The following is a 26790-nucleotide window of genomic DNA, read 5'->3' on the forward strand; positions in this document are numbered from 1 at the left end:
GCTGGGTTTCAGAGATGGGCAGAGGAGACGGACATCCTCCCAAGACGGGGACGTGGGACGAGGCGGGGATGAGGTCCAGGGCCAGAGGGCGTCTGACAGAGGTTTCTTGGCATCTGGAATCTTCTTTCTTGTCCTTCTCTGTGTTCTTGTCACCTCAGGACAGGCTAGAGAGGGATAAACACAGCTCAGGTCATTATTATTGCTTTTCAAGCAGCGGCCGCGTGTGGAATCCGCTTCGGTGTCCTCGGCACAAAGAGCGGTACTGCTGTCTGCCCCCGACTCTCCCCGCACCGCAGCAGAACGGGCCTGGGGCCGGCGCCTCTGGTCAGACCAGAGGGAAGTTCCAAAGCAGCCCTTTGTCCTTCAAACCTCCATCCGTCATCTGCGCACCTCCCATCTGTCCGTCTGTCCATCCATCCGTTGTTTCCTACAGTTTCTTCTTTTGTGTCTTTATTTTATGTTTGAAGATTTTATTTATTCATTTGCAGAGAGAGAAAGGGGAAGAGGAGAGGCCGAGGGGGGAGGAGTGGGACGCGCAGACCCTGTGCCGAGCAAGGAGCCCGAAGCGGGGCTCCATCTCCTGACCCCGAGATCACGACCTGAGCCGAGACCAAGAGTCGGACACTTCCCCGACCCGGCCACCCTGGTGCTCCGGTCTTTAATATGTTTACGCATCTTTAGTTCACCAACCCTTCCTGATGCTTCCCAGGAGGGCCGGACTCTGCCGTTTGTTTGCTGTGTCTGCTGGCTTTCTCTCATGGTGCGTGACTTCCTTGCCTGTTCGGTGAGTGTGGACGGAGCCCCCACCCCAGAGGACAGGGTTTGAGATGGTCTCGGGGATGCACTGAGAACACATCTCCACTCAGCGTGCCCAGGGTGGTGCTGGCCGAAGGCCATGTTCTATGTTTCTCTCTCCACTTGGGGCTTCCCGGGTCGAGTGGGGGGTATTAAGGTGGACGGTTCGGCCATGTCCCAGATTTGGGGGAGAGGGTGTGGTCAAGGATTAGCCCTTAACACTGCCCATTCCAAAGGAAGGGGTAGCCGGCTGAGTCCCAGATCCTGGGAGGTAACCCAGTCCTTGGAGTGCCCAGCCGAGCAAGAGGGTCTCTGTTTACCCGGGGACCTTGGGTCGTGGGAGAGAGTCCGTGCTGACAGTGTGATTTGGGGGGGTGGGGATCAGCCCAACCTCTGGGGGGTGATTAGCCATGCCTAAGGGACTGCCCCCACAAATGCCCTGGACACCAAGACGCGGGGGAGTCTCTGATCGGAAACATGTCCTGCGCCTCGCCACAGGCTGCTGGGAGAACTGGGGTCTTTCTGGTAAGTTCCCGGCAGGTGACAGCCGGAGGTTCACCCCTGGTATCTCCGGGCCCTGGTTTCACACACTGTCGCTCACTGCTGATGCTCCCTCCACTGCATTAAACCACAATTGTGGGGTGCCTGGGGGGCTCCGTCGGTGAAGCGTCTGTCCTTGGCTCAGGTCAGATCCCGGGGTCCTGGGATCGGGCTCCCTGCTCGGCGGGGAGCCTGCATCCTCCTCGGCCTCTGCCTGCCGCGCCCCCTGCTTGTGTGCACATGCTCTCTCTCTCTCTCAAATAAATGAGTAAAATCTTTAAAAAAAAATTTCTAAAATCCCCAACCAACCACAATTTTAAGTACTACAGCTTCGCCGAGTTCCGTGAGTCCATCCAGCAAAGCTGAACCTGGGGGTGGTCTCCATGACCCCCCCATGCACAGAGAGGCTTCTCCTGGCATCTGGAGCTGGTGGGGACCCTGGGACAGGCCGCGGGCCAACGGTGTCCCCGCGGCTGAGTAGGAAAGCCTGGGCTTGGGGTGCCCGGCTGGCTCAGTCCGTAGAGCACAGGACTCTCAGTCTCAGGGTCAGGGGTTCAAGCTCCATGGTGGGCTCATTGGAGCCTGCTTAAAATTAAAATTAAAATTAAAATTAAGTAGCCCAGGCTTTACGGGACCTGGTTGCGGGTGGGGGTCTCAGTCAGGGCGCCACGTGGCTTAGCTCTGGGGCCTCATGGCGATGGCATCCCCTGGAGGTGTGCGGGGACAGGCTGCCTGCTGCAGCGGAGACCCCAGAGTCCTGGGAGCCGACGTCTCTCTGGCTCCCCGGTACAGCGGCCCTCGGCCCCGGTGAATCGTGGGGCCATTCTCCCGCAGTGGGGACATCTCCACCGGGACATCGGGACAAGCAGACACCAAGAAAGCTTTGCTTCCCACTCACCTTGTCTCCTGGTCTTCTGTGCCCGGAGCAGACCTGCGGAAGAGAGACGTCTTAGCACGATTTGCCCATCTGGGGAGCCTCGGCGTCCGGCCAGGAGCCCCACAAGAGCAGGACACGGAGGGCCAGATGCCGGCCGGGGCCGAGCGGGGAGGTGGGGAGAGGGAGGGCCCCGAGCCAGGCTGGGCTTTCCACCGCGCCAGCGCGAGGGGCCGGAGGACTTGCAGGGGCATTTGCTGGGTGTGAAGAAAGAAAGGGGGGGCATGGGAGCAACAGCTTAATGGGGGTGGGGTCCCCTCTGCAGCGCCGGGACATTCTGGATGTAGAGGCGGGTGCGGGTGCCCAGCTTTGCCTGTGCCCCAAAGGTCCCTGGAACGTGCACTTAAAAAACCGGAAGGAGCCCCGGGAGAAGGCTTTTACAAAATCTTACCAGCTGTTAGTTAGTTAGTTACTTAGTTTACTTATTTATTTATTTTTAAAAGATTTTATTTATTTATTTGACAGAGATCACAAGCAGGCAGAGAGGCAGGCAGAGAGAGAGGGGGAAGCAGGCTCCCTGCTGAGCAGAGAGCCCGATGCGGGGCTCGATCCCAGGACCCTGAGATCATGACCTGAGCCGAAGGCAGAGGCTTTAACCCACGGAGCCACCCAGGTGCCCCTGTTTATTTATTTTTAAAGATTTTATTTATTTTTTTTTTTTAAGTTTTCTCTACGCCTAACATGAGGCTGGAACTCACAGCCCCGAGATCAAGAGTCCCAGTGTGGGCCGGAGCCGGCCGGGTACCACGACTGTTTGTTTCGGTGGAACTGCTGGCCTCTGTGGGTGTCCCTGTGGGGCCGGCCCGGGCTGGACGGGAGAGGGACCCCGACTCCGAGCACCCACTCATGCCGGCCACCGCCGCGGCGCTCTCAGTCCCCGTCATGACAGAGCTGCAGTCACTCTTACCGGCCGCCTCGCCCGTGGTCACCCGCACACTCACCCGTCCTCTGCCGAAGCGGCCTCTGGCTTCTCCTCGGCCCTGGGCAGGACGAACTCTGGCGGCGGCCTGGCGCTGGGGACAGAGGGAGACAGCGAAGGTGACCAGCCTGCGTGGCCCACCGAGGCCCCTGAGGGCAGGCGTGGAAGGCCCCCGAGGGTGCAGGCATCCCCCGCGGGTTACTGACGGCAGAGGCAGCCCTGGGGAAGGGGGTGCAAGCGGGGGCACGACGGGGAGCAGAGACCCCGAACATGGGTCCCAGCTCGCCGTCCCGGACACCTCGCGCCCTCGTCCCGCGGACGCGGTCGCCCTGTGCCCGGACTCCGGCTTGCGGGGCGGGTCTCTGCTCCCTCCTTGGCTAAGGCGTGGGAGGCCGGGGGCAGCCCTCGGGGACACAGGGACACAGAGATACGGAGATGGGGAGTTTCCTGTGCTGTGTATGTCACTACAGTGAAGCAGAGAGAAGAGTTGGCTGGAAGGCGGCGGGCGGGGGAGGGAAGAGGCGGCGAGGGCTCGGGCTGGTGCGGGCTGGTGCGGCTGCTGCGTCCCGCCTGCCCTCGGCCTCCCTCCGCGCGGCCCACGGCTTGTCCTGACCAAAGGACCCCGTGGGAGGCCACCACGCCTCTCCTCCGGGCAGGGCTCGTTGGCCCGCCTCACTCACCCCGCCGCAGGGCCCGCTCTCCTTACCCGCTGAGGTGTCCCTCTCCTTGGCCTTTCGAGGACCCTCTGGACTGGGGCTCTGTCTTAGCCACCTGCTTCCCTGAGGCAGGTAAGGGCCTAGCCATGACAGAGAGCCCCAACCCTCTCCCAGACTTGCTGTGTGGCTTTGGGCAGGTGCCTTGCCCTCTCTGAGCCTTGGATCCTGGGGCTGTAAGATGCTGTCCGGAATCCTGGCCGGGCCCTGCTCTGGGGGGTGGGGGTGCAATAACCCGGAGGTCCTGAGACCACCTTTCATGGTTATGCTACGGAGGAAAACGGACCCGGGAAACCAGTGGGGGAGGCTGGATCGGAACCTGGTCTGATTCAAAGGCCCCAACAAGGACGTTGCGAGTGCACGCGAGCGCGCGTGTGTGTGTGTGTGTGAGTGATTGGTCCCCGTTGAGCCGAGGCCACCAGGTGCCCCCAGCCCTGACCCCACCCCGACGTGACTGCCCCCCGCACAGACCTCTCTCTCCTGGCCTTGAGCCTCTCCTCCTCGTACCTGGAAGAGAGAACGTAAAAATGCATCAGACGCGGCTCCCCTCCCCGCCTCGATGTGCTGCCCGGGGACTCCCTTTCCTCTCAGGAACGGAGAAACCGTCCCAGGACTGAATTACACGCCGGGCGTCGGAGCCGAGAGACAGCCGCAGGGGACAGTCTGATGGTCTTTGTCCCGTCTCCTGCAGCAGCTGGGCAAGCCCCCAGCCCCCCACCCCCACCGAGCAGGGAGTACCTGTCTTGCTGGCATATTCCAACATCTGGTAGAAATAATTCAGCAGATTTTTATTTTTTATTTTTTTGCCCTGATTCAGCCCCAGCAACTACACGGCGCCGTTAGAGAGCAGCACCCTCGCTGACATGCCCCCTCGGCAGGGCCGTCCTCTTATAAAAGGCTGGAGAGTAGATATTCTCCAGTTTGTAAGCCAGTTTCAGCCACAACTACTCATTCAGACGTAACTCAGAAGCAGCCACAGCAGATCCGTCCGTGGATGGACATGGCTGTGCCGATAAAACTTTATTGGTAAAACAAGCTGTGGGCCGTGGCTCAAGGGACCACGTGGCCACTCATCTCACGTGCAGGACCCCAGGGGGAGGGGCGTGGGGCATGGGGGTGGGGACACTCACACGGCAGATGGGACACTCACTGTAGCACGCACTCCGGGATTTGCACGTGTTCCATGGGGATGAGGTGTTCCAGATCTTCTAGGCTGTGCACGTACTGGATCTTGTTGATGAATTTGACGCTGGCAGGAGGAGGAGGAGGGAGAGGTCTGCAGCCCGGGCCCGGAAGGAGCGCCGGCCGGCAGGGGTGCCCAGCACCTTCCATCAAACCTCTGCCCCTGTCCAGGCTAGCCTCTACCCCGGGCCCTTGTGGGGTGGACAGAGCAGCACCCAGGGTCAAGAGCAGGGTCCCTGCCGAGCTTTGTCACCAGCTGCTGCTTTGAACTCCCGGTTACTACTATTTTTTAAAGATTTAATTAAACCCAAGTTTGGTACGATGCAGTATATGCTTTTTTTTTTTTTCAAGGTCAAACAATTTCTCTAAGAAGACCTGGAGAATACAGCCCTACAGAAAATAAAAGTCATCAAGCAACAGTATAAAAATAAACGTAAGACAGAGCCCAGCATCTACTGATGTGTGCTATGGCGCTTCCTATCTATTTGTAGGGATGAGATAAAACTTCGGCTTGGCTTTCCCGTGGCCGATGCGAAGGGAGACACGTGATGAATTACAGCGTTCACGGTGTCCGTCAGGGGAAAAGCAAGCCATTGCTCCGCAGAAGGCCGCTGGTGACTGATTAGGCGCGACGGACGTTCCCCATGGAGAGTCACCACGCGGCCGTGTGTGGCGGGGTGAGCAGCAGCAACTGCTTTCGTGCAGTTCTAAACACTTTTTAATAAAAAGAGAAACCAACCCGGTTATTTTTGGAGCCCGGGGTCTCTCTCCTGTTGTCACAAGAAGGGCCTGCGGGCAGGGACTGAGCCTCAGACAGGCAAGAATCGTGTCTACACTGCCCGGCCTGGCGGGCTCAGAGGGTGGACCGAGCTGATTTGTGAGTAAGGGTTTTAGGGTGTGCAGAGCCCGCACCTGCTGCTCCAAGCGCCGGGCTAGGAATAAGGGCGGAAAGTCCAGCTGCGGCCACCTGGTGACGCGCACCGCCAGGCCTGTCCTCGGACACAGATGTCCGAATCCCCGTGGTGACAAGGCTCTGTCGGCCTGTGGGGCCAGCCTCCTGTCTCACGGGTGGGGGCGGGGGGACCCCCAGAAGGCAGAACTCCACACCGGGGCGAGGGGCAAAGTGTTTACGCTGAGAGGGAGACGCTTCCCGAGGGTGGACCCTCCCTCAAGCTCATCCCACGTCACTGCCTGGGAACGGATGTGAAGGGTCTTTTTTTTTAGGTTTATTTACGTAAGCGAACTCTACGCCCCAGGTGGGGCTCGAACTCACAACGGTGAGGTCGAGAGCTGGACCCGTGCTCCACTGCTCACGCCAGCCGGGCGCTCCTTGAAGGATCTCGATTCGATTCAATGCTTTGAATCATGGTAAGTTAAATATCGGGTTTATGCGATTGACTGGGGGCGTTTCACACGACTGATTTTGTTTTACTGGACGTGCACATCGGGGGCTTTTACATGGTGCAATAAAGGGTTAACCGGCAGGTTGGGGCGCTCAAGCCCCACCCACTGCAAAGAAGGAACAGAGACTCCATGATCCACGGTGGGGCAGGGGGCTAAACCCTGGTGAAAACCTAGGAGAGCAAGGTCCTTCCTCTCTTATCGCCACACATCATCACAGGGACGATCGAGGGCTTTGGCTACCCGCCGGCGGGAGGGGACACCTTTGTCCTTGGCCACCTTCCCTCTGTGTCCTGTCTCGGTGGCAAACGGTAACAGCTCTCCGTTCTGCGAGTCCTTGCAGGGAATCGTCACAGCCGAGGTGCTCTCGAGGGCCACCCAGCACAGCCCGCTGGTGACATTATTGTCGGGAGGGGCTCAGACCCTCCTGGCGTCCTCAGGGTCCCCGCGCAGACGCTGGGGTGGATGGAGAGGGACTCACTTCTGGGCGGCTGGGGTGGGCTAGGACCTGGCTGCATGACCCTGGCTGGGTCCCGTGACCCTTCTGAGCCCCAGGTCCCTCGCGCCATGGGATCGCGACAGCATCAGCCCCTCAGGGGGTGGTTGTAAACGTGGAGAGGTTTCCAGCACTTACTAGGGGAGGGCTGCCTGCTAGTGTTTTTCCTGTGTTCCTCCCTTAATAACAACACGTGGGACTGGAAACGGTTCACAGCAACAGCACAGGGGCGCCTGGGTGGCTCAGGCCGTTAAAGCGCCAGGTCCTATTCCCAGGGTCCGGATGGGGCGGGGGTGCACTTCCCTCTGCCTGATGCTCCCCCTGCTTGTGCGCATGCGCACGCGCCTTCTGATAAATAAAATCTTGAAACAAAAAAGCAATAACACACAGTCGGCGCAGAGCGGCTGCCCAACACAGATGACACCAGAGGCCGCGCCCGACCCGGAGGGTCTGGCGCGGGGGCAGCGGTTACCTGATGAAGGGGCGGGAGATGGCCAGCACGGTGCGGATGAACCAGGACGGGTGCACGATGATGAGCGACTTCAGGTTTTTCCGCAATCTGGGGGGGCAGAGGAAATGCCCCGGGGAGGGCGGAGCTAACAGGTGCCGCCTCCCCGGTGCTCCCCGCTGACTGCAGGGTCGGGTTTCTGGGTAGGGGGTCGCGGGCTGTGAGGCTGGGCCCTGCGCCCTGCCCGTGGACGGCCGCCCTGACGTCTAGTCCCCGAGCCGCCTCCCATTCCCGAACCATCTCCCGGGGCGCCCCGGCTCCGACCGCCCGCTGTGGTCCTCAGCGGGCGGGGTGAGGACGGCGCCGCCTCCCAGGGGACCGCGGGGCGCCCCGCAGCCCGGCGCGCACGCACCTCCTGTCGATCATCTGGTAACACTTCTTCAGCCAGCCGATGCCCGGCATCCTGCGGCGGGGCGTGGCGCCGTTCAGGTAGACGATCATGTAATCCTCGGCCACCAGCAGCTCCAGGCTGCTGATGACGTACCTGCTCACGGGGGGGCGTGGGGGGGCAGAGTTAGGGAGCCCCCGCCCCGCGCAACGCAACCCCTGGGGCACATGCTTGCATGCGCCTGGCCATTCTAGACCCTGCCCCCAACATCAGTGTCAGTGTCCAGAACCATAGCGCATAGAACCACTCTCTATCCTATGGCACACTTAATAGGCACCACGTGTTTTACAGGCATGAGCTCATCAGGATCTCCGGGAATCCGGACAGTGGGGAGGGGTCTCACAGTCCTAGGTACAGCCCAGGGAACGCGCACCCCCCACTGGACAGCCCAGTGCACAGATGTGAGGGGTCTCAGGCCTGTCCCTGCCTCCACCCTCCCTGAGTGATTTTAGAAAAATCCTTTCCTCTGGCTCAGTGTCTACTTCCCCACCTGTAAGCCAGGTGGGGTGGGGTGGGGTGGGGTGGGGGGTGGGCTCCCTGGTTTGGGGGGCCTCTTCCTGCTCTGACTGGTCATCCTCTGAACCAGCCGGCACCCCAGCCCCACTGGGTAAGAAGGGAATCTTCCTAAGAAGGCACATAGAAGCGATCTTGATCACGGAGCCCATTCTATGACCTTCCAGGGCTGGCTTCGGTGTCTGTCATCCCGCAATTTCACCCGGGGGGGGGGGGGTCCCTGGCCTGGTGATGTAACCTCCCTGGGTCTCAGGTGCTGTCCTTGTAGCCTGAGCAGCCACGGGCCCTCCCCCCAGGGCCTGCGGAGCGTGGACTCTGTCTTCCCATAGGAAGCGCTGGGCCCCGAGGCTGGGGGTGATGATGGCCCATTCCAGCTGCTGAGGGAACTGTGGGCGTGGGCCGGAGCGGGGTCGGGGGCCACTTACAGGAAGAGGTTCTCCATGATGTAGTGGTAGTCGGGGGAGCTGCTGTCCGGGAGGAAGCAGGCGGCAAACACGATGATGGCGTTGAGACCTTCGCCGTAGTACCCTGGGGAGAGGCGGCCAGGGAGTGGCTGGCGCTCTGAGCTGGCCCCTGCTCTAGCCCAGGCCCCCACCTCCTCGCCAGCCAGACCCCTTCCCAGAGGGTACAGCTCCGAGTCTCAGCACCTTGGTTGGGGGAGCCAGCAAACCCCTGAGTGCGCCCAGCCTGTCCCTGCCTGCCCCGAGTCCCCGCCCCAGAGACTTAACATCCCTGTGGCTCAGATAAAGAGACTGAGGTCCACAGAGGGCCTCTGATGACCCACAGTTGGCTGGCGGGAGCCGGGAGGAGCCCGAGGGCTGCGCTCTCACCTCCGTGGGTCACTACCCTCATGTAGGGCCGGATCATGTGCAGGTCGATTCGGTGCTCCTGCTCTCCGATGATCACCGTCCTCCACAGGCGCCCATTGGCGGCACTGCCGTCCTCCGCGGCACCGTCCCCAAACAGGTCTGCGCTGTCCCCGGGCATGTTCTTGGCGGCAGCCACGGGGGTGTCATCTGGAAGGAGGCCAGGGTGAGCATAAGGGATGCCTGAGTCCAGACCTTCTGTCCTCCTGCCTGGTCCCCTCTCCCCTGCTGCCGGTGGACGCGTGACCCTCATCTTTCTCCCGTGACACTAGTCCACGTGCTTCTCCCTGCCCCGAGGCCCTGCTTGTCCGTTTGCCCCTCCTACTCTCCCTCCATGGCTCAACCCAAATGCTGCCTCCTCCAGGAAGCCCTCTGGGGCTCCACCTTTGCTGGCTTTGCAGAACACTCTGTTGGTTTTGAACTCAGAGCCTCTGAACACCCGCAATGCGCAGGGAGGTGGGAGCAGTGAAGCAGTGACGGAAACCCCCAGCGCGGGAAGCCCAGGGCTGGGCGCGGCTGAATTCCAGAGGTAACACCGGGGGCGCCCAGGGGGCTCCGTCAGTGAAGCGTCTGCCTTCAGCTCGGGTCACGATCCCAAGGTCCTGGGATCGAGCCCCGTGTCGGGCTCCCTGCTTAGCAGGGAGCCTGCTTCTCCCTCTGCCTCCGCCCCCATCAAATAAATAAATAAAATCTTTTTAAAATAAAGAAACAAACTGGTAACACGAATTCTTCTCCCTCTTGGCACTGCAGAAAACTCGGGGCATCCTGGGTGCTGAGCGGGTCTCCTGGGCCCCCCACTCAATGCCGGGGCACTCCCAGTGTGACAGCCCCAGACATTCCCAGACATGGCCCTGTGACCCCTGGGGCAGGACCGCCCCTCTGGCGAGACCCCCGCACCCCTCGCCCTGTCCCAACCCCTCACCCTACTTTCCTCTTAGCACCGGCAACCAACAGCAAGGAGCTCGTGCACGTGTTGTCTAGCGTCCGTCTTCCCGCCAGCCAGACGCCACCTCTCCCGCCACATCCCCGCCACCCTCCGGGGCCCTCCGTTGGGACCTGCTCCTGCACAAATTGTCCCCCCCACACCTGTGCCACCGGTGGGAAACCCTTCACTTCGGACCCGGTCCTCGAAGTGAAGGTCCTCGGTCACATTTGAGAACCACGCGAAAGCCACGAAAACCCCGCAAGTCCACCAGAGAAATGCGTGGGGCGTCGCAGCAGGGGACGCACGCTCTGGGCACTGCTCGGCGAGCCGGGGTTGGTGTCCCCGGCCGAGCCCGAGGGCATGGAGGGAGCGGCCCGGGCCTCACCTTCCCACTCCAGCTCGCTGCCGTTCCCCAGAAACTCCAGCGAGTCAGTCTCGTCGGGGGTCTCGATGTCGTCCACGTTGATGTCCAGGTCGTCAGGGGTGTCCAGGAAGTCGTCGGACAGCAGCGAGCCCTCGCTCTGGTCCAGGGAGATGTTGATCTCCGGGGCGACCAGCGTCTTCCGCTTCCGATGAGCTCCGTTGAAGTTCAACGTGTTGGGAGGGGCTGTTGGGAAAACAGGAAAATGAGATGAAATCATTGTCGCTTCTTCTTTCTTTGTCCCCCTCCCGGTCTCCTGACCTGGCGAGAGCTCCGCCCCGTCGTGTGGAATGGTGACAAGTCAGAGGCCGTCCTTGGGGGCAGGCAGGGTTCAAGGCTGCAACATTCTACCCTGCACACACGTCGCCTCTCTGGCTGCCCAATGGCACTCAACGCGGGGGGAGCCGGGTCAGGGTCACGTGGACGGCTGCGGACCAGCCCCCCGGGCAGCCTTCCCCGCTCTGGACCCACCAGTATCCACGAGCGCTGTTGCCTCTGGATACGGCAGCAGAGAACGCCCCCCGTGCTACTTGTTACTCCCCGTGATGTTCACCTCTTTAATGACCGACACGGACCACGCCACGTGGGCCAGGCCCTCTGCGACGTGCTCTCAGGTTGCAACTTGGCAGGACCCATGTGAGGCAAGTTCTGTTATGACCCCCTTTAGCAGGGGAGCAAACTGAGGCCCGGAGGGGGCGGGTCCTTCTAGATCTCTCCGGAGCTGGTCAGGATGGGCGTGCCTCATGGTTTGAGCTGCTTTCTCCTGGACAGTCCTAGCTGGGACTCTGGTCTCCTTGTAAAACTGATGTCCCTCTCCACCCTGGCTGCCTCCCAGGGGTTAGAGCGGATCCCACAGCGAGCTGCGAAGAGCTGGCCCCACGGGGGTGATGGAGGTTACCTTCTGTTCGAGGAAAGGGCCCCCACCCGCAGTCCCCAAGCCAGCTAGAGGGAAAGAGTCTACCTTCCCAGAGACCTTGGGGAGTCACCCCCAGATTCACTGGTGGACAGCGAGCACGAAGTAAAGGAGCCTGTGGGAGAGCCCACATTCAGCGGTCCGTAAGTAAATGGACGAGCTCCTCGCTTTTCTTTTTTCTTTCAATTTCTCCAGCCCTACGCTGGAAACGGGGCTCCTGCTCCCTGAGCGGGTAGAGCTGCGGGTCACAGCACGGTGGCAGGGAGCCTGCGGGTGTCCACACAACACTCTCCCCCAGCAGGGAAGCTAGGCAGTGGCGATGCCCCCGGCGGGCCTGCAGGAAAGAGCACTGAGCCAAAGAGTGTTGTTCTCCAGCCTGAAAATCCAATAGAATCTGGGGCGCTGGGGTGCTCAGTGGGTTAAGCCGCTGCCTTCGGCTCGGGTCATGATCTCAGTGTCCTGGGATCGAGCCCCGCATCAGGCTCTCTGCTCAGCAGGGAGTCTGCTTCCTCCTCTCTCTCTCTCTCTGCCTGCCTCTCTGCCTACTTGTGATTTCTCTCTGTCAAGTAAATAAATAAAATCTTAAAAAAAAAATCCAATAGGGGCGCCTGGGTGGCTCAGTGGGTTAAGCCGCTGCCTTCGGCTCGGGTCATGGTCTCAGGGTCCTGGGATCGAGTCCCGCATCGGGCTCTCTGCTCAGCAGGGAGCCTGCTTCCTCCTCTCTCTCTCTGCCTGCCTGTCTGCCTACTTGTGATCTCTCTCTGTCAAATAAATAAATAAAATCTTTAAAAAAAAAATCCAATAGAATTTGCACTTAAAAAAATTTAAAAAAGCCTAATAAAGTATGTCCTGCCAAGCTTCAGACTCGCTGGGACGGATGATCCTTTTCTTTCTTCCCATTTCTCCTTTTTGGAATGAGGCTATTTATGCCTGACCTGTCCCATCACCGTATGCTGGAAGTGGAGAACACCCGAGTCTTCCGCTTCTTAACACCCCTCAACTGATTAGATGCAGCCCACCCACATTACGGTGCAATCTGCTTTATTCAGCATTCACTCATCGATGGGTTAATCTCATGAAAAAAGTGACTCTCAGGGGGAACATCTAACCAGCACGTCCTCTCCATCTCCTGTACTAAATAAATCTCATCGGCAAAGTCCCTTTGGCCATGCGAGGGCACATTCGTAGATTCCAGGATTAGGATCTGGATATCTTTGGGGGCTCTTATTCAGCCAGCCACACCTAGGAAGGGGGGTACGTTATGACGCAGCCTTCACTGTACAGAAGTAGGAGACAGGGTCGAAAGGGGATCAACCCAAGATCTGGGGATGTGACAACAGCAGGCAGAGCCTGGTGCTCAGGTTAGAAGGAGGACTGGTCCTCTCGGGTGCCCCAGAAAACTGGGACAAGCTGGTCCCTGTCTCTGGCTCATAGACAGATCTGGCTCTTAGTGCTGTGTGCTGTTGGGGATGTGGCTGTCCCTCTCTGGTCAGTCTTTCCTCTGAAAAGTTGGGCGCCGTGGTGAGCCACACAGGGGAGATGCAGGCAGAAGGGGGGCCTCCAGCAAGACTCTGAACAGATGCCACGGAGGAGAACACATGTTCAGGGAAGCTCCTCTCACTACCCTGGACCCCCTATCTCCGAATTCTGGGGTCTGGAACCTCAGAGCCCTGAGCCTTCCTGAGTGCTTAGGGCAGTAGAGCCTTCCCAAGACTGACTGTGCTGGGTAACCCCTGGGCACTTTATACATGTCAACTCATTAAATCCTTACATGCCCCTTTCTGCAGGAAGCTCACTACCTGAATTTAACAGATAAGCACTCGGAGGCACAGAGAGGCTGAGCAACCAGCTCAAGGACACACAGCAACACCACGTGCCAGCTTCGTGACCGGGCCCACACGTCTCTCACCCACACTGGCTGTTTTCCCTCCAGGCCTCCGAGCAGAACAACCCCCTTCTCAGACACTCTGCCTGGGAGGCATGGCCTCTGATCTGGCTATAGTCTCAGCCTCAGGCAGAGCGAGATCTGGAAATAGCGCGCCCACTGCTGCCCGCTTAAAGGGACACTTACGGGACGTGTCTTCCGTGGGGCTGCCGAGAGGGTCCATCCCTGTCTCTTCTGGGAGTGGCCTGCACACCCCGCCGAGCGCAGACATCCGCCACCGGAGCACAGGGAGCAAACAGCGAAAGACTCGGTTAGTTCTGGGGAGTCACCGGGACGGAACGCACCTGGTTGTCGGCCGGAAGATCGTGACACAGGCGAGCCGGAGGGCTCCCTTCACGTCGTCTCGCGGACATCAGGCTGGTCTGTCCTCCTACTGGAGGCAGAAAGCCAAAACTCAGAAAGAAAGAGGGTCTCATGCAGGGTCACAATGTCTCTTTGGAACAGACGCAGTGCTTTCCGGGGGGCACCCTGCCGAGTTGGGTCTCCGAGGAATTTTGGCTACTAAATGTGGCAAAAAGCTGTCGAGGAAACACGACCAGCAGCCAAAAGAGCTCGCCGTGGTCAGCGCCTGAACGGTTCGAGCGACAGAATACATCACGGGGCATCGGACTACAAGCCAGAGGTGTAAAATAGAGCGTCCGTGAGTCCATGAAGATGTAAATAAATGACTGAATAAATAAATAGGGAGACAAGACAAAATTGCAGTGCAGATGTCCCACGAATGTCAAGGGAGTCCTTCCTAGAAACGGGGGCTGGGGAGGCGGGGCAGCATGCGAATGGGTAATGAGTGACCAAGCAGGGGAGACACCTGACTGCCCACCTCAGCCAGGGGACCGAGGCAACGTCTGGGTGACAAGCCGTCCCCCAAGATGGTGTCAGGAGAAGGACACTTGACGCGGGGATCTTCCTCCCCAAACCTATCCCCCCCGGGTCTCACCATGAGAAAAGCCCCAGACAAATCCAAGGAAGGGGCTTCCTACCAAACCCTGCCCTGTCCCCTGTGCCACCACCAAGGGGCACCAAAAACCAGGGAAGTCTGAGAAACAGTCCCAGCCCAGAGAAGCCCAAGGAGATGTGAAGACTCTGTCACGTGGGAGCCTGAGACAGGGTCCTAGGACGGAAAAGGGACACTGGGGGAAACTGAGGAAATCAGAATAAATTGTGGACTTTGCTTACTGAGAACGCATCCATGAGGGTCTATTACTTGTAACAGAGGCAGGTACCCTTCTAAGGCAAGATGTGAATCACAGGACAAGCCAAATACAGAATATATGGAAACTTTCCGTAATATTTTTGCAACTCTTCTGTAATTCTAAAACTTCTTCCCTTTATTTATTCATTTATTTAGAGAGACACATGGGGTGGGGGAGGGGCAGAGGGAGGGAAGCAGAGAGCCCGCTACGCGTGGAGCCTGCACCGGGCTCGACCTTCTGAACCCGGAGACAATGATTTAAACCAAGATCGAGTTAGACTGAGCCACCCAGGTGTCCCTGTAAATCTAAGACCCCTAAAAGGGCAAGTGTTTTTCTTTTTTAAATAATGCCGCCAACTATGCGTTTGTATCCCTTTAATCCTCGGCTGAGTGTGGATTTGCAAAATAAGACCTTTTTTTAAAGATTTTCTTTCTTTATTTATTTGAGAGAGAGACAGAGAGAGGGAGCAGGGGCGTGGGCACAGGTGAGGGACAGGCAGACCCTGCACTGAGCAGTGAGCCCGCGGGGTGGGGGGGGGTCCTCAGTCTTACTTCCCTGAGACCATGGCCTGAGCCGAAAGCAGAGTCAGCCGCTCACCCGACTGAGCCACGCAGGTGCCCCAAAATAAGACCTTTTTTTTCCCCCTGTCGATACCCGGACCCCTTTGGGGAGCAACAGCTTATGCTGCCGGAGTTTGACCCAGACGCTGTGGGTCCTTTGCTCCTGGGAAATACTGGCTGGGTTGGAGGCAGGACTTTTGCAAAGCCCAGCGGCTCCCAGAGGCTCCAGCCGCAGGCCGCGCTGGCCCGGGGAAGTGCTGCCTCACCCGGGACACTCAGCAGGGGAGTTCCTTCCCTTTTGAGAACCTGTTCCTCTGGGCGCAGGGCTGGTTTGCTTCTCCCTCTTCTGCTCACCCTCCTCCCACTCCTCAAACATCTAGGGTTCCTTGAGCAAACACTACCCCCCAGGTGCAGGGGGTCTAGGGGCTAAGGGACACATGGGACCTCGCTCTGCTCCCACGCAGGTCACACGGCCGCACTGGAAAGTCCCGCAGGAAGGGACGACACGCGTCCACACGAAGGCTCACACCCCAGTGTTCACAGCGACGGGAGTCACAGCAGCCAAAACGTGGAAGCACCCTAAATGTCCACTGACAGATGCACAGATACACGTGGTGTGTTCCCCACACGCGGGCAGGTCACCCGGGCCCAGCAGGAGCGAGGAGCCCCCACACGCGGCCCTGGGACCCGACCCCAAGCCCATGATGCACAGGGAGGGAACCAGACACAGGGGGCCACGCGGGGTGTGAGTCCATGCGTGTGACACGCCCAGACCAGGCTCCTCCACGGACGGGACGGGAAGGAGGCTTGTGGGAGCTGGGGGCTGGGGGGTGACAAGTGGCTGCCAAGGGGGACGAGGTTTCATTTTGGGGAGGTGGAATGTTCGGGAACTCAACAGAGGTGAGAGCCGCTTAACATCGTAAATGTACCAAAGGCAACTGAGTTGTGTGCGCACAACTGCTGCTCAGCGGGGCACCTGCTTCTCTCTCTGCCCCTCCCCCTGCTTCTGCTCTCTCTCTCTCTCTCTCTCTCTGTCAAATATTAAATAAAATTTTAAAAAAGAACAAGCTTGGAATGAGGTCAGAAGAAGCCGACAAGGTAGACACCCCTGCAGCGAGTCCCCCGGCCGCTCTGGCTGGTCCGCAGCTCCACGGGAGTGACCCACGGAGCCCAGGGCCCCAGAGCCCAGAAACACACCTGCCACCTGCCAGCTCACCCCAGACCGCGCACTGACGGCGGAGGCCCCGCGGCAGGTCTCGTCCTGCCCCCCAGGCCCTGGAAGACACTTTACTTTGCTGTCGGATCAGAGACGAGCCACACACATTTTGGATTTCTGTCTTTTTTCAGCCATGGCCCTGCCGTCTGTGAGTGGCAACCACGCGCCGGGAGGGGATTGCGGGCCGCTCCCCTGGGTGCTGGCATGTGGTTCCGGCTCCCTACGGGCCTGTCCACCACCGACCCGGCGCGCACCGCGGGCTTGGGCTGCGACTCCCGTGCGGGGCGAGCTGGAATCGAACTTACCGCACGGGCAGGGCGCCCGCGGCGGGCCGGCTGGGGATGTTCACACCCGTTCCTCACAGCACCCCTAGGAGGCACGGAGGAGCCCACTGCGCAGAGGAGGAAACTGAGGCTGGCCTCTGACCTCCCCTACCCCTCCCCGGCCCCTCCCCGGGGGGAGGGGAGGAGTTACAACCTGTGGGCGGAGCTGGTGCCAGTCGTTGCTCTCTACCGCCCTCTGGTGCTCGTTCGGCGCACGTGCACCGACCCCAGTGCGGACATCAGGGAAAAATCCACCAACTTGGGAGCCCCTGTCCTGCCGCCCCGCCCCCACCCCGTCTCCCCCTGCCGGAGGGAAGCTGCACAGTTTTGCAGCCCGGGCTGTCCGGTTCCTATCAGGATATGATGCAGCCACCCCGCCCTGGACAGGTCCACCGTAAACCACATGTCGGCCACAACCTAGCAGAAGGTGGGGAAAGCATCTAGCTGCTTGGTGCAGACGGGGAAACTGAGGCCCCAGGGAGGCGGAGCGGGTGTCTGAGTGAGCCTGGAAGCACACTCCCGCTCTGCCACTTTCCAGGGTGACGCGTGTGGGTGGCACCCTTCCCGCGGAGCCGGTTTTCTGCATCTGTAAAATGGAAACGGAACTAGCCCTTCCTTTCCACTCAACGAACAAAGGCATGTTGGGGGTCGGGGCTCCAGGCTACATCCCCATCCCGAGCAGAGCGAGGACAGTCCCCCCCAGCCAGGCTGCAAGAACACTGAGTCAATGGGCCACCCAGCGGCTGCTGTCAAGACGCCCGGTAGATGGACATCCCCCATCCTGGGACGCCAAGGGAAAGACACTACACTCGACAAGGCGGGTCTCCTGCCACCGAAAGACGTCAAAGTCTCCCTGAGGAAGTAGCAGCTTTGTCCTCACTACCACCGGCGACCCCAGCCTGCCCTGGGCATTTCAGACACACCGATCCCCGCAAGCTGTGGGCCGCTGCCTTGGAGTAAGTCATGGCATGGAAAATATATGTCCTCAGGGCGCCGGAGCGGCTCAGTCGGTGAAGCGACCGGCTCTTGATTTCGACTCAGGTCATGATCTCGGGGGCCCTGAGATGGAGTCCCGCGGGGGCCTCTGTGCTTAGCTGGGAGTCTCTCTCTCTCCCTCTGCCCTCGCCTGCTCCCTCTTTCAAAATAAAGATAAAGATACATACTCATGTACAAAATAATATAGAAAATGTATAATACATTCTACATATTACATATAAAATATACATATAATTATATATATGATTATATGTAATTGCACATAATGGTACGTGTGACATAAAAATACAATAATAGTATATGTTCGCAAAGCATGGTAAATTAACAAATGCAGTAACACAAATATAAATAATTTCTGGTTTTTTTAAGATGTTTAACTTCTTGATTTGACAGAGAGAGAGCGCACAAGTAGGCAGAGAGGCAGGCAGAGGCAGAGGGAGAAGCAGGCTCCCCGCCGAGCCGGGAGCCCGAAGCGGTCCATCTCAGGACCCTGGGATCACGACCTGAGCCGAAGGCAGACGCTTCACTGAGCCACCGAGGTGCCCCAAGTAGTTTTTATATAAATATATAATTATATAATATGACATGTTATGGGATTATTATATAACTTTGAACATAAATATGATGAGTAATATATATCATATATGTAGTAATGTATATCATATATGTAGAAAATGAAAAACTTTGCAGGGACGCTGACAGATGCTAGAGGAAAGAAAGATAATGATGGAGTAAACCAATAGATGAAGGAAGCCGAGGGTGATATTCGACACAAATAAGCCAGAAGAAGGGGGGAGGAGAGGAGGTGCAGTGGTGGGCAATCAGGGAAGGCATCTTTGAGGAGGTGACTTTTGAACGGAGCCCTGAAAGCAGGAGGCTGGCAGCGTCGGAAGCCCGGGACAAGGACACTCCATTTGGGGCAGAGGTTCTGAGGCAGGAATGAGCTTGGAGAGAACAAGGAACAGATCAGAAAGGGGCCAGTGGGGTTGGGGGGGGAGGATGGGGGAGGGGGAGGGGTCATGGGGGAGGGGATAAAGGGGGGGAGGGGACGGAGGGCGGCCCGCTCCAGACGTAATTATGGTACGAAGAGGTCATCCTGGATTACCGGGGCCCTAAATCCGGTGAGCGGCGTGGGGATGAGAACCAGGGAATTTGGACGCAGACGCAGGGATGGGGCCATGGGAGGACGAGACAGACTGCGGGGAAGGCCCAGGATTGTAGGCCGCCCAGAAGCTGAGAGAGGCGGGGAGGAGCGTCCCCTTAAAGGAGGCCTTTAAGAGGGAGCAGGGCCTTGGTGACACCTTGACTTTGGATTTCTAGCCTCTAGGACCCAGCTCTGTTGTCCTATGCAGCCCGCGGCGTGGAATCCAGATCTCTGACCGGCACCCCTCCAGCCCACGACATCTGGGAGCCCTCCACCCCATTCCTGCCACCTAGCTGGGCTCCGGGGCGGCATGCCCTACCACACCAAGGCTTCCTATACCCCAGTGCCTTTGCACCTCTCACCCCTCTGTCCAGAGTGCTGTGTCCTGCTTTCTCTGTTAGCCTCCTGCAAGGACGTGCCGTGCCTCTTCCTATCTTGCTTTGGGGAGTCACGGGCCTGGCCCTCAGAGAAGCAGCTGGTGGAAGGACGGACTGGGCGAGGGTACATCTGTGAGTACTGGGGAGGACCAGCGGGAGCACCAGCAATTTGGAGCGTCTCAGCGGCTCAACGGTGCGGACCTCACAGGCGGCTCCTGGCTCAAGTCCGCCCTCACGTTCCAGCCTCTGGCTTTGGATTTTCACGGTGTGAGACAAGGGAATTGGAGATGAACTTTGACCATGCCCCCCGCCCTGCCTGTGCTCCAGGACTTGGAGGGCATCACGCTTGGGCACTGCTGCCTCAGTCTCCCCTCGGGGGCTGGCGAGCCTCCCTCTCTGCCGGCCCGAGGTCGTTTCTGGTGCGCGGCAAACACACAGTCTCTTCCTGGGTGGAGGGAGGCTTTTCCGAGGCTCGAGACTGGGCTGATAGTGTTGGGGTCTCACAGCACGACACCCCCAAAGCCCAGCCCAGGGAACCAGAGAGGTCTAAAAGGTTACTCGTTGGCCACTTTGGTGGTTTCTAGATGTCCGGACAGATGTGCCATTGTGCCTTCTCTGTAAGGTCCAACACTCCTGTCCTTTCGTCCCCCTCCAGTCCCCCCACACACACCACAGCCTCAGGGAGGCTCCCCAGGCCTTGGGGAGCACCACAGCCCCACCCCCACCCAACCCCACACCCCGCCGTCGGGCTGGGTCTTTGCAAAGAGGACCTTACAGACTAAATCCCATTCCCCGCCCCCACACCCAAATTCACCTGCTGAAGGACCAAACCCCAATGTGATTCATTTGGAGACAGGCCTTGAAGAGGCAGTCAGGTTAAAGAAGCTCATAAAGGGAGCCTTGATGCCATCAGGCTGTGCTTCATAAGAAGGGGGAGCGACAGGAGTGATCTCTCTGCACAGGAGCGAGCACAGAGGAAAGGCCACGGCCAGAGGGCAGCCGTCTACAAGCCCGGAAAAGAGCCCTCACTGAGTCCAACCCTGCCGGGCCCCCTGACCTGACTTCCTGCCTCCAGCAAGGTGCGAGCGTAATGGTCAGTGGAACGCTGTTTTGTCGGCATAAGCAGGAGACCAGAAGCCATGAGCCGGCTCGGCTGGAGCCCGGGACAGAGAAGGGCAGAGCTGAGGAGGGTGCAGTGGTGCTCCGAGCCCTCTACCACTTCGTGCCCTGAACCTACAGTGGCCACACACGTTTGGGACGGCTGGGGGTGTGTGTGTTGGGCTGGGGGACAGAGCTGCTCTGGCATGGCCCCGGGCAGGGACAGAGAGATACAAACAGGAAGAGGGGCAGAGACCAAGGAGGGAGGGAGAGACAGAGAGAGACGCAGCAGGGAAGGAGAAAGCTAAGGGAGTGTAATTCTAATTGGCAAATCTGGGGAAGAGTCCACCGCTATGCCTTACACCATTCTTGTAATTTTTTATTCTAAGTTTAGAACTGTATCAGAATAAAAAACTACAAACAAAACCCACGGCCACTTGCTTGTGGAGGGAAGGGCAGGCTGAGGCACCAGTCAGGCGTCTGTCCACCCCTGTCCCTGCCTCTCCTTAGCTGTGAGATGCTGGCCAAGATGCCCCCTCAGCTTTCCGTCTGTCTCTCAACCTGCTTCCACTGGCCTCAGGGCCTTTGCACACACTGCTCTCTGAGCTTCGAATGCTCAGCCCCTACCCCTAGCCTTCTTCATCCTTCACGGCTTAGGACCAGGGCCCTCCCCCACCTCTTTACTCTCTCCAGCCTGGTCAGACACTCCCGCCCCCCAGGTCTAGGCATTCCCCCAGCTACCAGGAACCCACCTTCAGTTTTATACTGGGTTTATAAGTTTATAAGTTCACAAGGGAAAAGCGTGCTTCTGCCCCAGACTGAATGCCCCACAAGGCTGTCTTGTCTTGTTGGCCGTGTGTCCCCAGTGTCTTGCCCAGGGCCTGGCATACAGTGGATGCAGAGCCTTACAGAGAATGGAGATACAAAGCAGCCCGCTACATCCTCTCCGGGCTGCCCTCTAGGGCATAGGTGAAGAAAGATGATACAAGGTCATGGTGGCAGGAGGGGCTGTGGGCACGGGGCCAGCCCTCAGCCACCCTGAGCTGGACGATGCCTCCGGGGAGGGATCACTGAGCTGGAAGGAACAGAACTGTGGGCTATCGGGCACCAGACAGAAGAGCTTCTGTGGTCGGGCACCCGGCTGCCCCTGCAAGGAGCCGCGCTCCCGTCTTGCAGAGCGAGGAAGGCAGATGCCCCGGCTGAGGACTGGCTCCCGCCCTGGGCTGCACAGCGGGGCCACTGTGCCGCAGACACTGGCCCACTGAAGCCGGAGAGGGACCCTCTGCAGCTGGAGAAACTCACTTGAAATTCACATCCGCAGCTGCCCCATTCCTCTAGCAAGGCTTGGGGGGCGGGGCTGGCTTTTACATGGGGGGAGGGGCAGGGAGCGGGATGAACAAGGCCCCCCTGAGAAGGCCCCGTCGGAGGGGGACTGTGCGCTCCGTGGCCTGCCTCACGTGGAGAGCCCACCCCTGCCACCTCGTGCCGCGCTCCTCAGCCAGGTCCCCCAACGGCTCTGCGAGCGAGGGATTAATGTCCCTGCTTCACAGACAGGGAAACTGAGGCACAAGGAAGCCTTCGGCCCCTCAGCGGCTGGGATTTTCTGGAGCTGGAGACCTTCTTCCCATGTGCTTTGGCAGGGTGCGCGCGGGCATCTCTTGGGCTCGTCCTTCCCGGAGGGAGGGTTACATCACGGGCTCCTGGGCGTCCGCCCCTGCGGTGCACTGCTACGGAAGGACGGAGGCCGGCCGAGGGTCCCGCCATCGGAATAAGGGAGCCTGTGCCAACCACGTTACCCCACGCTGCCCCGAGGAGCCAACAGAGGGACACGAGGCCAGGTGGCTCGTGTGTCTCCGCCCCCTTCCTGCACGGCGTCTTATTCCTGCCCGTACGTCCCCCACTTGCTCAATAGCTACTGAGCGCCCACCGTGCGCCGGGGCCTGTCCTCTTGCTGCCCTACATTGGCGATCCAACCCAACACCCCGGCTGTGTGTGTGGGGGGGGTCTGGTGGGGGAAACACTACCAACAAGATAATTATGTGACGTATTTAAGGTATTAGACTTGCCGAGCGTCCTGTGGCTAAGAACCACCGTGTGCACTAAGTGGCTTACGGCAGCACACATTCGTTCTCGTACGATTCCAGAGGCCGGAGGGAGTCCGAAATCGGCTTCACGGGGCTGAAGGCAAGGTGTGGGCAGGGCCGGTTCCTTCTGGAAGCTTGAAGGGAGAATCTGGGAAAGGTTTGAAAACAGGCTCTCCCTTCGAGCTTCCGGAAGCACCCTTGCGATGACATGGGGACAGCTCAGGGCCATGTCCCCATTTTGAGGTCCTTAGCTTCATCACGTTTGCAGAGTGACTTTGCCGTGCAGGGGAACATTCACAGGGCACAGGGATTAGGATGTGGATGTCTTTGGGGGCTGCTGTTTAGGAAGAAAACCATTCAGGGACGGAGCCAGTGGGTGATGAATGGCCCCAAGGGGTCCCCTCCAAGAGGGAGGCTTGTGCGCCGAGATCTGAAGGAAGCAAGGGAAGCATGGTGTCTGGGAAGGGCACGCCAGGCAGAGGGAACAGCCAGTGCGAAGTCTGACAGTCAGCACCGGGAGGGAATGGGAAGGAGCTTCTAGAACTGGAGGGGCGTGAAGGGGATGTGGTGGGGGAGACGGAAGAGGAGGGGGGGCTGAACGTGGATTTTCCCTGGGAGGGCCTCTGCCCGCAGGGTTTTTTTGTTTTTGTTTTTTAAAGATTTATTTGACAGGGAGAGATCATAAGTAGGCAGAGAGGCAGGCAGAGAGAGAGAGAGGGAAGCAGGCTCCCGGATGAGCAGAGAGCCCGATGCGGGGCTCGATCCCAGGACCCTGGGATCATGACCTGAGCCGAAGGCAGAGGCTTTAACCCACTGAGCCACCCAGGCGCCCCTGCCCGCAGGGGTTTTAAGCAGGAGTCGGATGAGATCCCTCTGCCTGTCACAGGTTAAAAAAAAAATGTGGTAACACCTGGATTCATGGGAACACGTGGGTGGCTCAGTGGGTTGAAGCCTCTGCCTTCGGCTCAGGTCATGATCCCAGGGTCCTGGGATCGAGCCCCACATCGGGTTCTCTGCTCAGCGGAGAGCCTGCTTCCTCCTCTCTCTCTGCCTGCCTCTCTGCCTACTTGTGATCTCTGTCTGTCAAATAAATAAATTAAAAAAAAAAAAACAGCGTGGGAAGAGGAGATTTTGGGGGGCTTTGGTGGAGGTGGGGGGGTGAGGAATCAATCTTAAAAAAATTCAGCAAATATTTGTTATGTGCCTGGCCCCATCCACCGGTGGCGTCCTCCGCACCCCAGCTCAGAGAAGCGGTGGGCATCCCCCCACCCAGTGAGACAGGTCGGATGTGGAGACAGAGAAGCCGTACCTGGGAAGACCCTCGTCCTGCCATTCTTCCTTCACATCCACGTTTTCCATCCGGAGCGTGGCTTCAGTGGTCCCCATGAGAACCGAGGAGAGGCGCTGACGTGAAGCAGAGATGAACCCTGAAGGCGGGCCAAACGGAAGCCTTACTGGACGGTCATCGTACTAACAACCCCCCGCCCACATGTGGCCCTTCCGATCAACATGCAGAATGTTGCATTCTTCATTACACGGAATCACGGACCAGCCCCAGGAGATTTCCCCAGGTCCCAGGTGAGAAAACAGAGAGGTAGAGAGTTGATGACCGCCACGTGTGTCTGGAATTGGAACCCAGGTGAGGGGCTGAGTCACCAGGTGTCAGCCCACCTCGCTATGAAGCTCTGAAGTCCGTTCTTCTTAGGGCTCATCATCCCTCCCTTACCTTGGATTTAAACTGGGAAGCAATAAATCCAACTAAAATCATTTATACTAAAGTGTTAGTGACTAATATACTTAAACTTCCTCGCTGGGACTCTTTTTTGGTGTCTTTTTAAAGATTTTTAGAATTTTTATTTATTTATTTGAGAGAGATCGAGCGTAAAGGGACTCCATCCTGGGACTCCAGCATCATGACCTGAGCCGAAGGCAGGTGCTGAACCGACTGAACCACCCTGGTGCCTGGGGCAGATGCTTTCAAAAAGGACCGGGTTGACCCCAGCCCAGGCTACCTGCCCTGCTCCTTTACCCCCAACAAAGAAGCAGGTCTCGACCCCACGACCTCAGGACTAGGGCCTGCAGCGTGGAAAGAGACTGGGGCTGGAAGCGGGGGTCGTAATTCTTACTAAGCACAAAACACAAATTTTTGTTTTTCATTTTTCTGAGGAGCTGGGGACCGGGTGGGGAGACAGGCAGCACCCTGAATGGTGACTCCCCCGGTCACCCCTCCCAGCTTCAGCAGCCCCATCTGCAAACCGAAAAGTTGCACCAGAAAGGAGCTTTATGTAATACCTTTTTGAACATAACATTCCAGGATCTTAAACTTGGTCAACTCCATGGGTTCCACGCTTTGAAACCAGTGGCTTCCAATCGCAGATAATGTTACCCTCGCCCCTTCCCCCAGGAGACACCTGCCAATGTTTACAGGCATTTTGGTGTCCCAGCCTGGGGAGGGGGCTACTAGATCAAGTGCGCGAGCCCAGGGATGCTGCTCAACACCGCAGAGGGCTCAAGATGCACCCCCCTCAGGACCAAGAATGATTCAGTCCCAACCGCCCGTAGATCTGAGATCGAGAAACCCTGTCTTAATTGCATGTTCGGGAAGGGAACTTGGGCTGGGCTTGACAGTCACTACAGAGGGCTCGCTGTGTCCTTGCCGCCCATCCTCCAAGCAGCTCCTGGGTTCTTACTCGTACACACCAGCACCTAAGCCTTCCCCCCTCCCCCGCCCCGCCCCCGCCCCCCATCCTTCCAGTTGCCGAGGCTACCCCCCTGCAGAGCCTACCCCCCTGCAGAGCCGGTGCAAGGCTAACGTTTTGGGCGCGGATAGCAGCCCCCCCGTGGGCGGGGTCTGCATTCGCGGTTGCGGGTCCGGGTTGGGGTCCGGAGAGGGAAGAGGGAAGGCCAGGCAGGGGGGGAGGGGTAACTAAAATTAGACACCCCCCTCCCCCGCCACACACACTTGGGTGAGAGTTTCCCACTGGATTCTTGTCACCGTTCTGAATGTCGTCATTCATTCATGGAGGAGGGACAGTAAGACGCAATACGCCAAAAAAATTAAATACATAAATAAATAAAACATAAATATCTCTTCTTATGCCGGGGGCGAGAACAACCGCCCAGAACCTTGCTGCAGGGCAAAGTTCGGGTCCCTGGAAATTCATTTCCTTTCGGGGGAGAGCGAGGTCTCTGCATCTGTTTTCCTTATCCCGAGCCGGGTGTGACCTCAGCCCCCAGGAAGCATACCCCCCCCCCCCAATCCCACCCACGGCCGGGACCCTGGAGCCACACATGCCCGCCCCACGATCCTCTCAATGTGGGGTGTGGTGGGTCCCCGTGGGCCCTGTACACGCCTGTCCTAAGATCCCGACTTCACGTTTGAGGATGGAGAATGAGGCTCGGCTCGGTGCTGTTGAATTACCGGTGTGTCACATCCAAATTCAGACGGGGAAGGAGGAATCCGTGCTCAGCCTTCTCCCTTCCTCCCCACCCCATAGGCAAGCCTCTGTGTACACATCTAGCAAGTCTTTTTTTTTTTTTTTCCTCCAAATCCGCTCACGGTGTTATAAATAGGGAGTGCACAGAGATGGGACGTGTACATCTCGGTCTCTTAGGAAGCGTCCCAGAGAGAGGCTGAGGGTTTTATCAGCCTAATCTGTAAGCACGTCCTGAAAATGGTGCAGTCCTCCGCCGAGCAGGTGCACGGCGGGCCCGGCAGGCGGACTGTGGGTGTGTGTGCCTGCGGATGGTTTTCCCCGGCACCGGGAGACATGGCTGTGTGGCCACCCGGAGAATCACAAGACCGCGGCTCCCCGCCCGCTCCCACCCGCCCCACCTGCCCAGAAGGGGCTTTGCGGCCGCGGATGCCTCGGGACAGACCTGGCCCGGCGGGCTGCGAGAAAGGAAGAGACACTCACCTCGGAGGCCTCCGCCGGTTGCGCGCAAACAAAGGCGAGCCCGGCGCGGAGGCAGCCGGACACCCCTCGCCTTCGGAGCGCAGTCCGCGGGCCTTCAGAGCATCCGAGGAGGACGCGCGCAGGGGCGGACTCCGCACCCGGGGAAGGTCACCCGAGCAACGTGGCGGCGCAGATGGGCGCTTTCGTCCGCAGGTGGGGGACGGCTGCAGCGAGCGGGCGGCGGCCCCTCGGCCGGCCGCGCTCGAGGCCCCTGCCGCCGCCGCGGACCGTGCCTCCGAGGTGTTTTCCCCTCGCCAGCTCGCGGCTGGCGGAGGCTCGGCTGCCTTGAGACAGTTAATTATGCTGCTTTTGTGTGCAGGGTGGGTGAGTGGGGGCAGGGCCGACCGAAAAGCACAGCCCCTGCCAGAATCCGGTGCTCCCCAT

General features: G+C 58.9%; 1 protein-coding gene across 1 annotated transcript; it reads right to left on the reverse strand.

Moving 5' to 3' along the window:
• ATCAY (ATCAY kinesin light chain interacting caytaxin) lies at positions 1–26790 on the reverse strand. Its single transcript, XM_082692113.1, has 13 exons — positions 26368–26790; positions 23760–23877; positions 13586–13644; positions 10566–10787; positions 9220–9405; positions 8815–8917; positions 7841–7972; positions 7453–7539; positions 5052–5150; positions 4373–4408; positions 3211–3282; positions 2234–2266; positions 1–164 (listed from the first exon to the last, which is right to left on the reverse strand). The coding sequence occupies exons 2-13, from the start codon at positions 23834–23836 to the stop codon at positions 155–157; spliced, it is 1116 nt and encodes a 371-aa protein (XP_082548239.1). The 5' UTR covers positions 23837–23877; positions 26368–26790; the 3' UTR covers positions 1–154.

This window comes from Mustela nivalis, assembly GCF_964662115.1.
Source record: "Mustela nivalis genome assembly, chromosome: 1".
In the NCBI taxonomy this organism is placed as follows: domain Eukaryota; kingdom Metazoa; phylum Chordata; class Mammalia; order Carnivora; family Mustelidae; genus Mustela; species Mustela nivalis.

What these genes read in the sequence shown, in the direction of transcription:
- ATCAY (XM_082692113.1), bottom strand. Translation starts at nt 23,836, where the DNA reads ATGGGGACCACTGAAGCCACGCTCCGGATGGAAAACGTGGATGTGAAG. An exon ending in CAGGACGAGGGTCTTCCCAG is followed by an intron (nt 13,645 to 23,759) that starts GTACGGCTTCTC and finishes CGGGGTGTGCAG; the next exon opens with GCCACTCCCAGAAGAGACAG. An exon ending in ATCTCCCGCCCCTTCATCAG is followed by an intron (nt 5,151 to 7,452) that starts GTAACCGCTGCC and finishes TCCTCCTGCCAG; the next exon opens with CGTCAAATTCATCAACAAGA.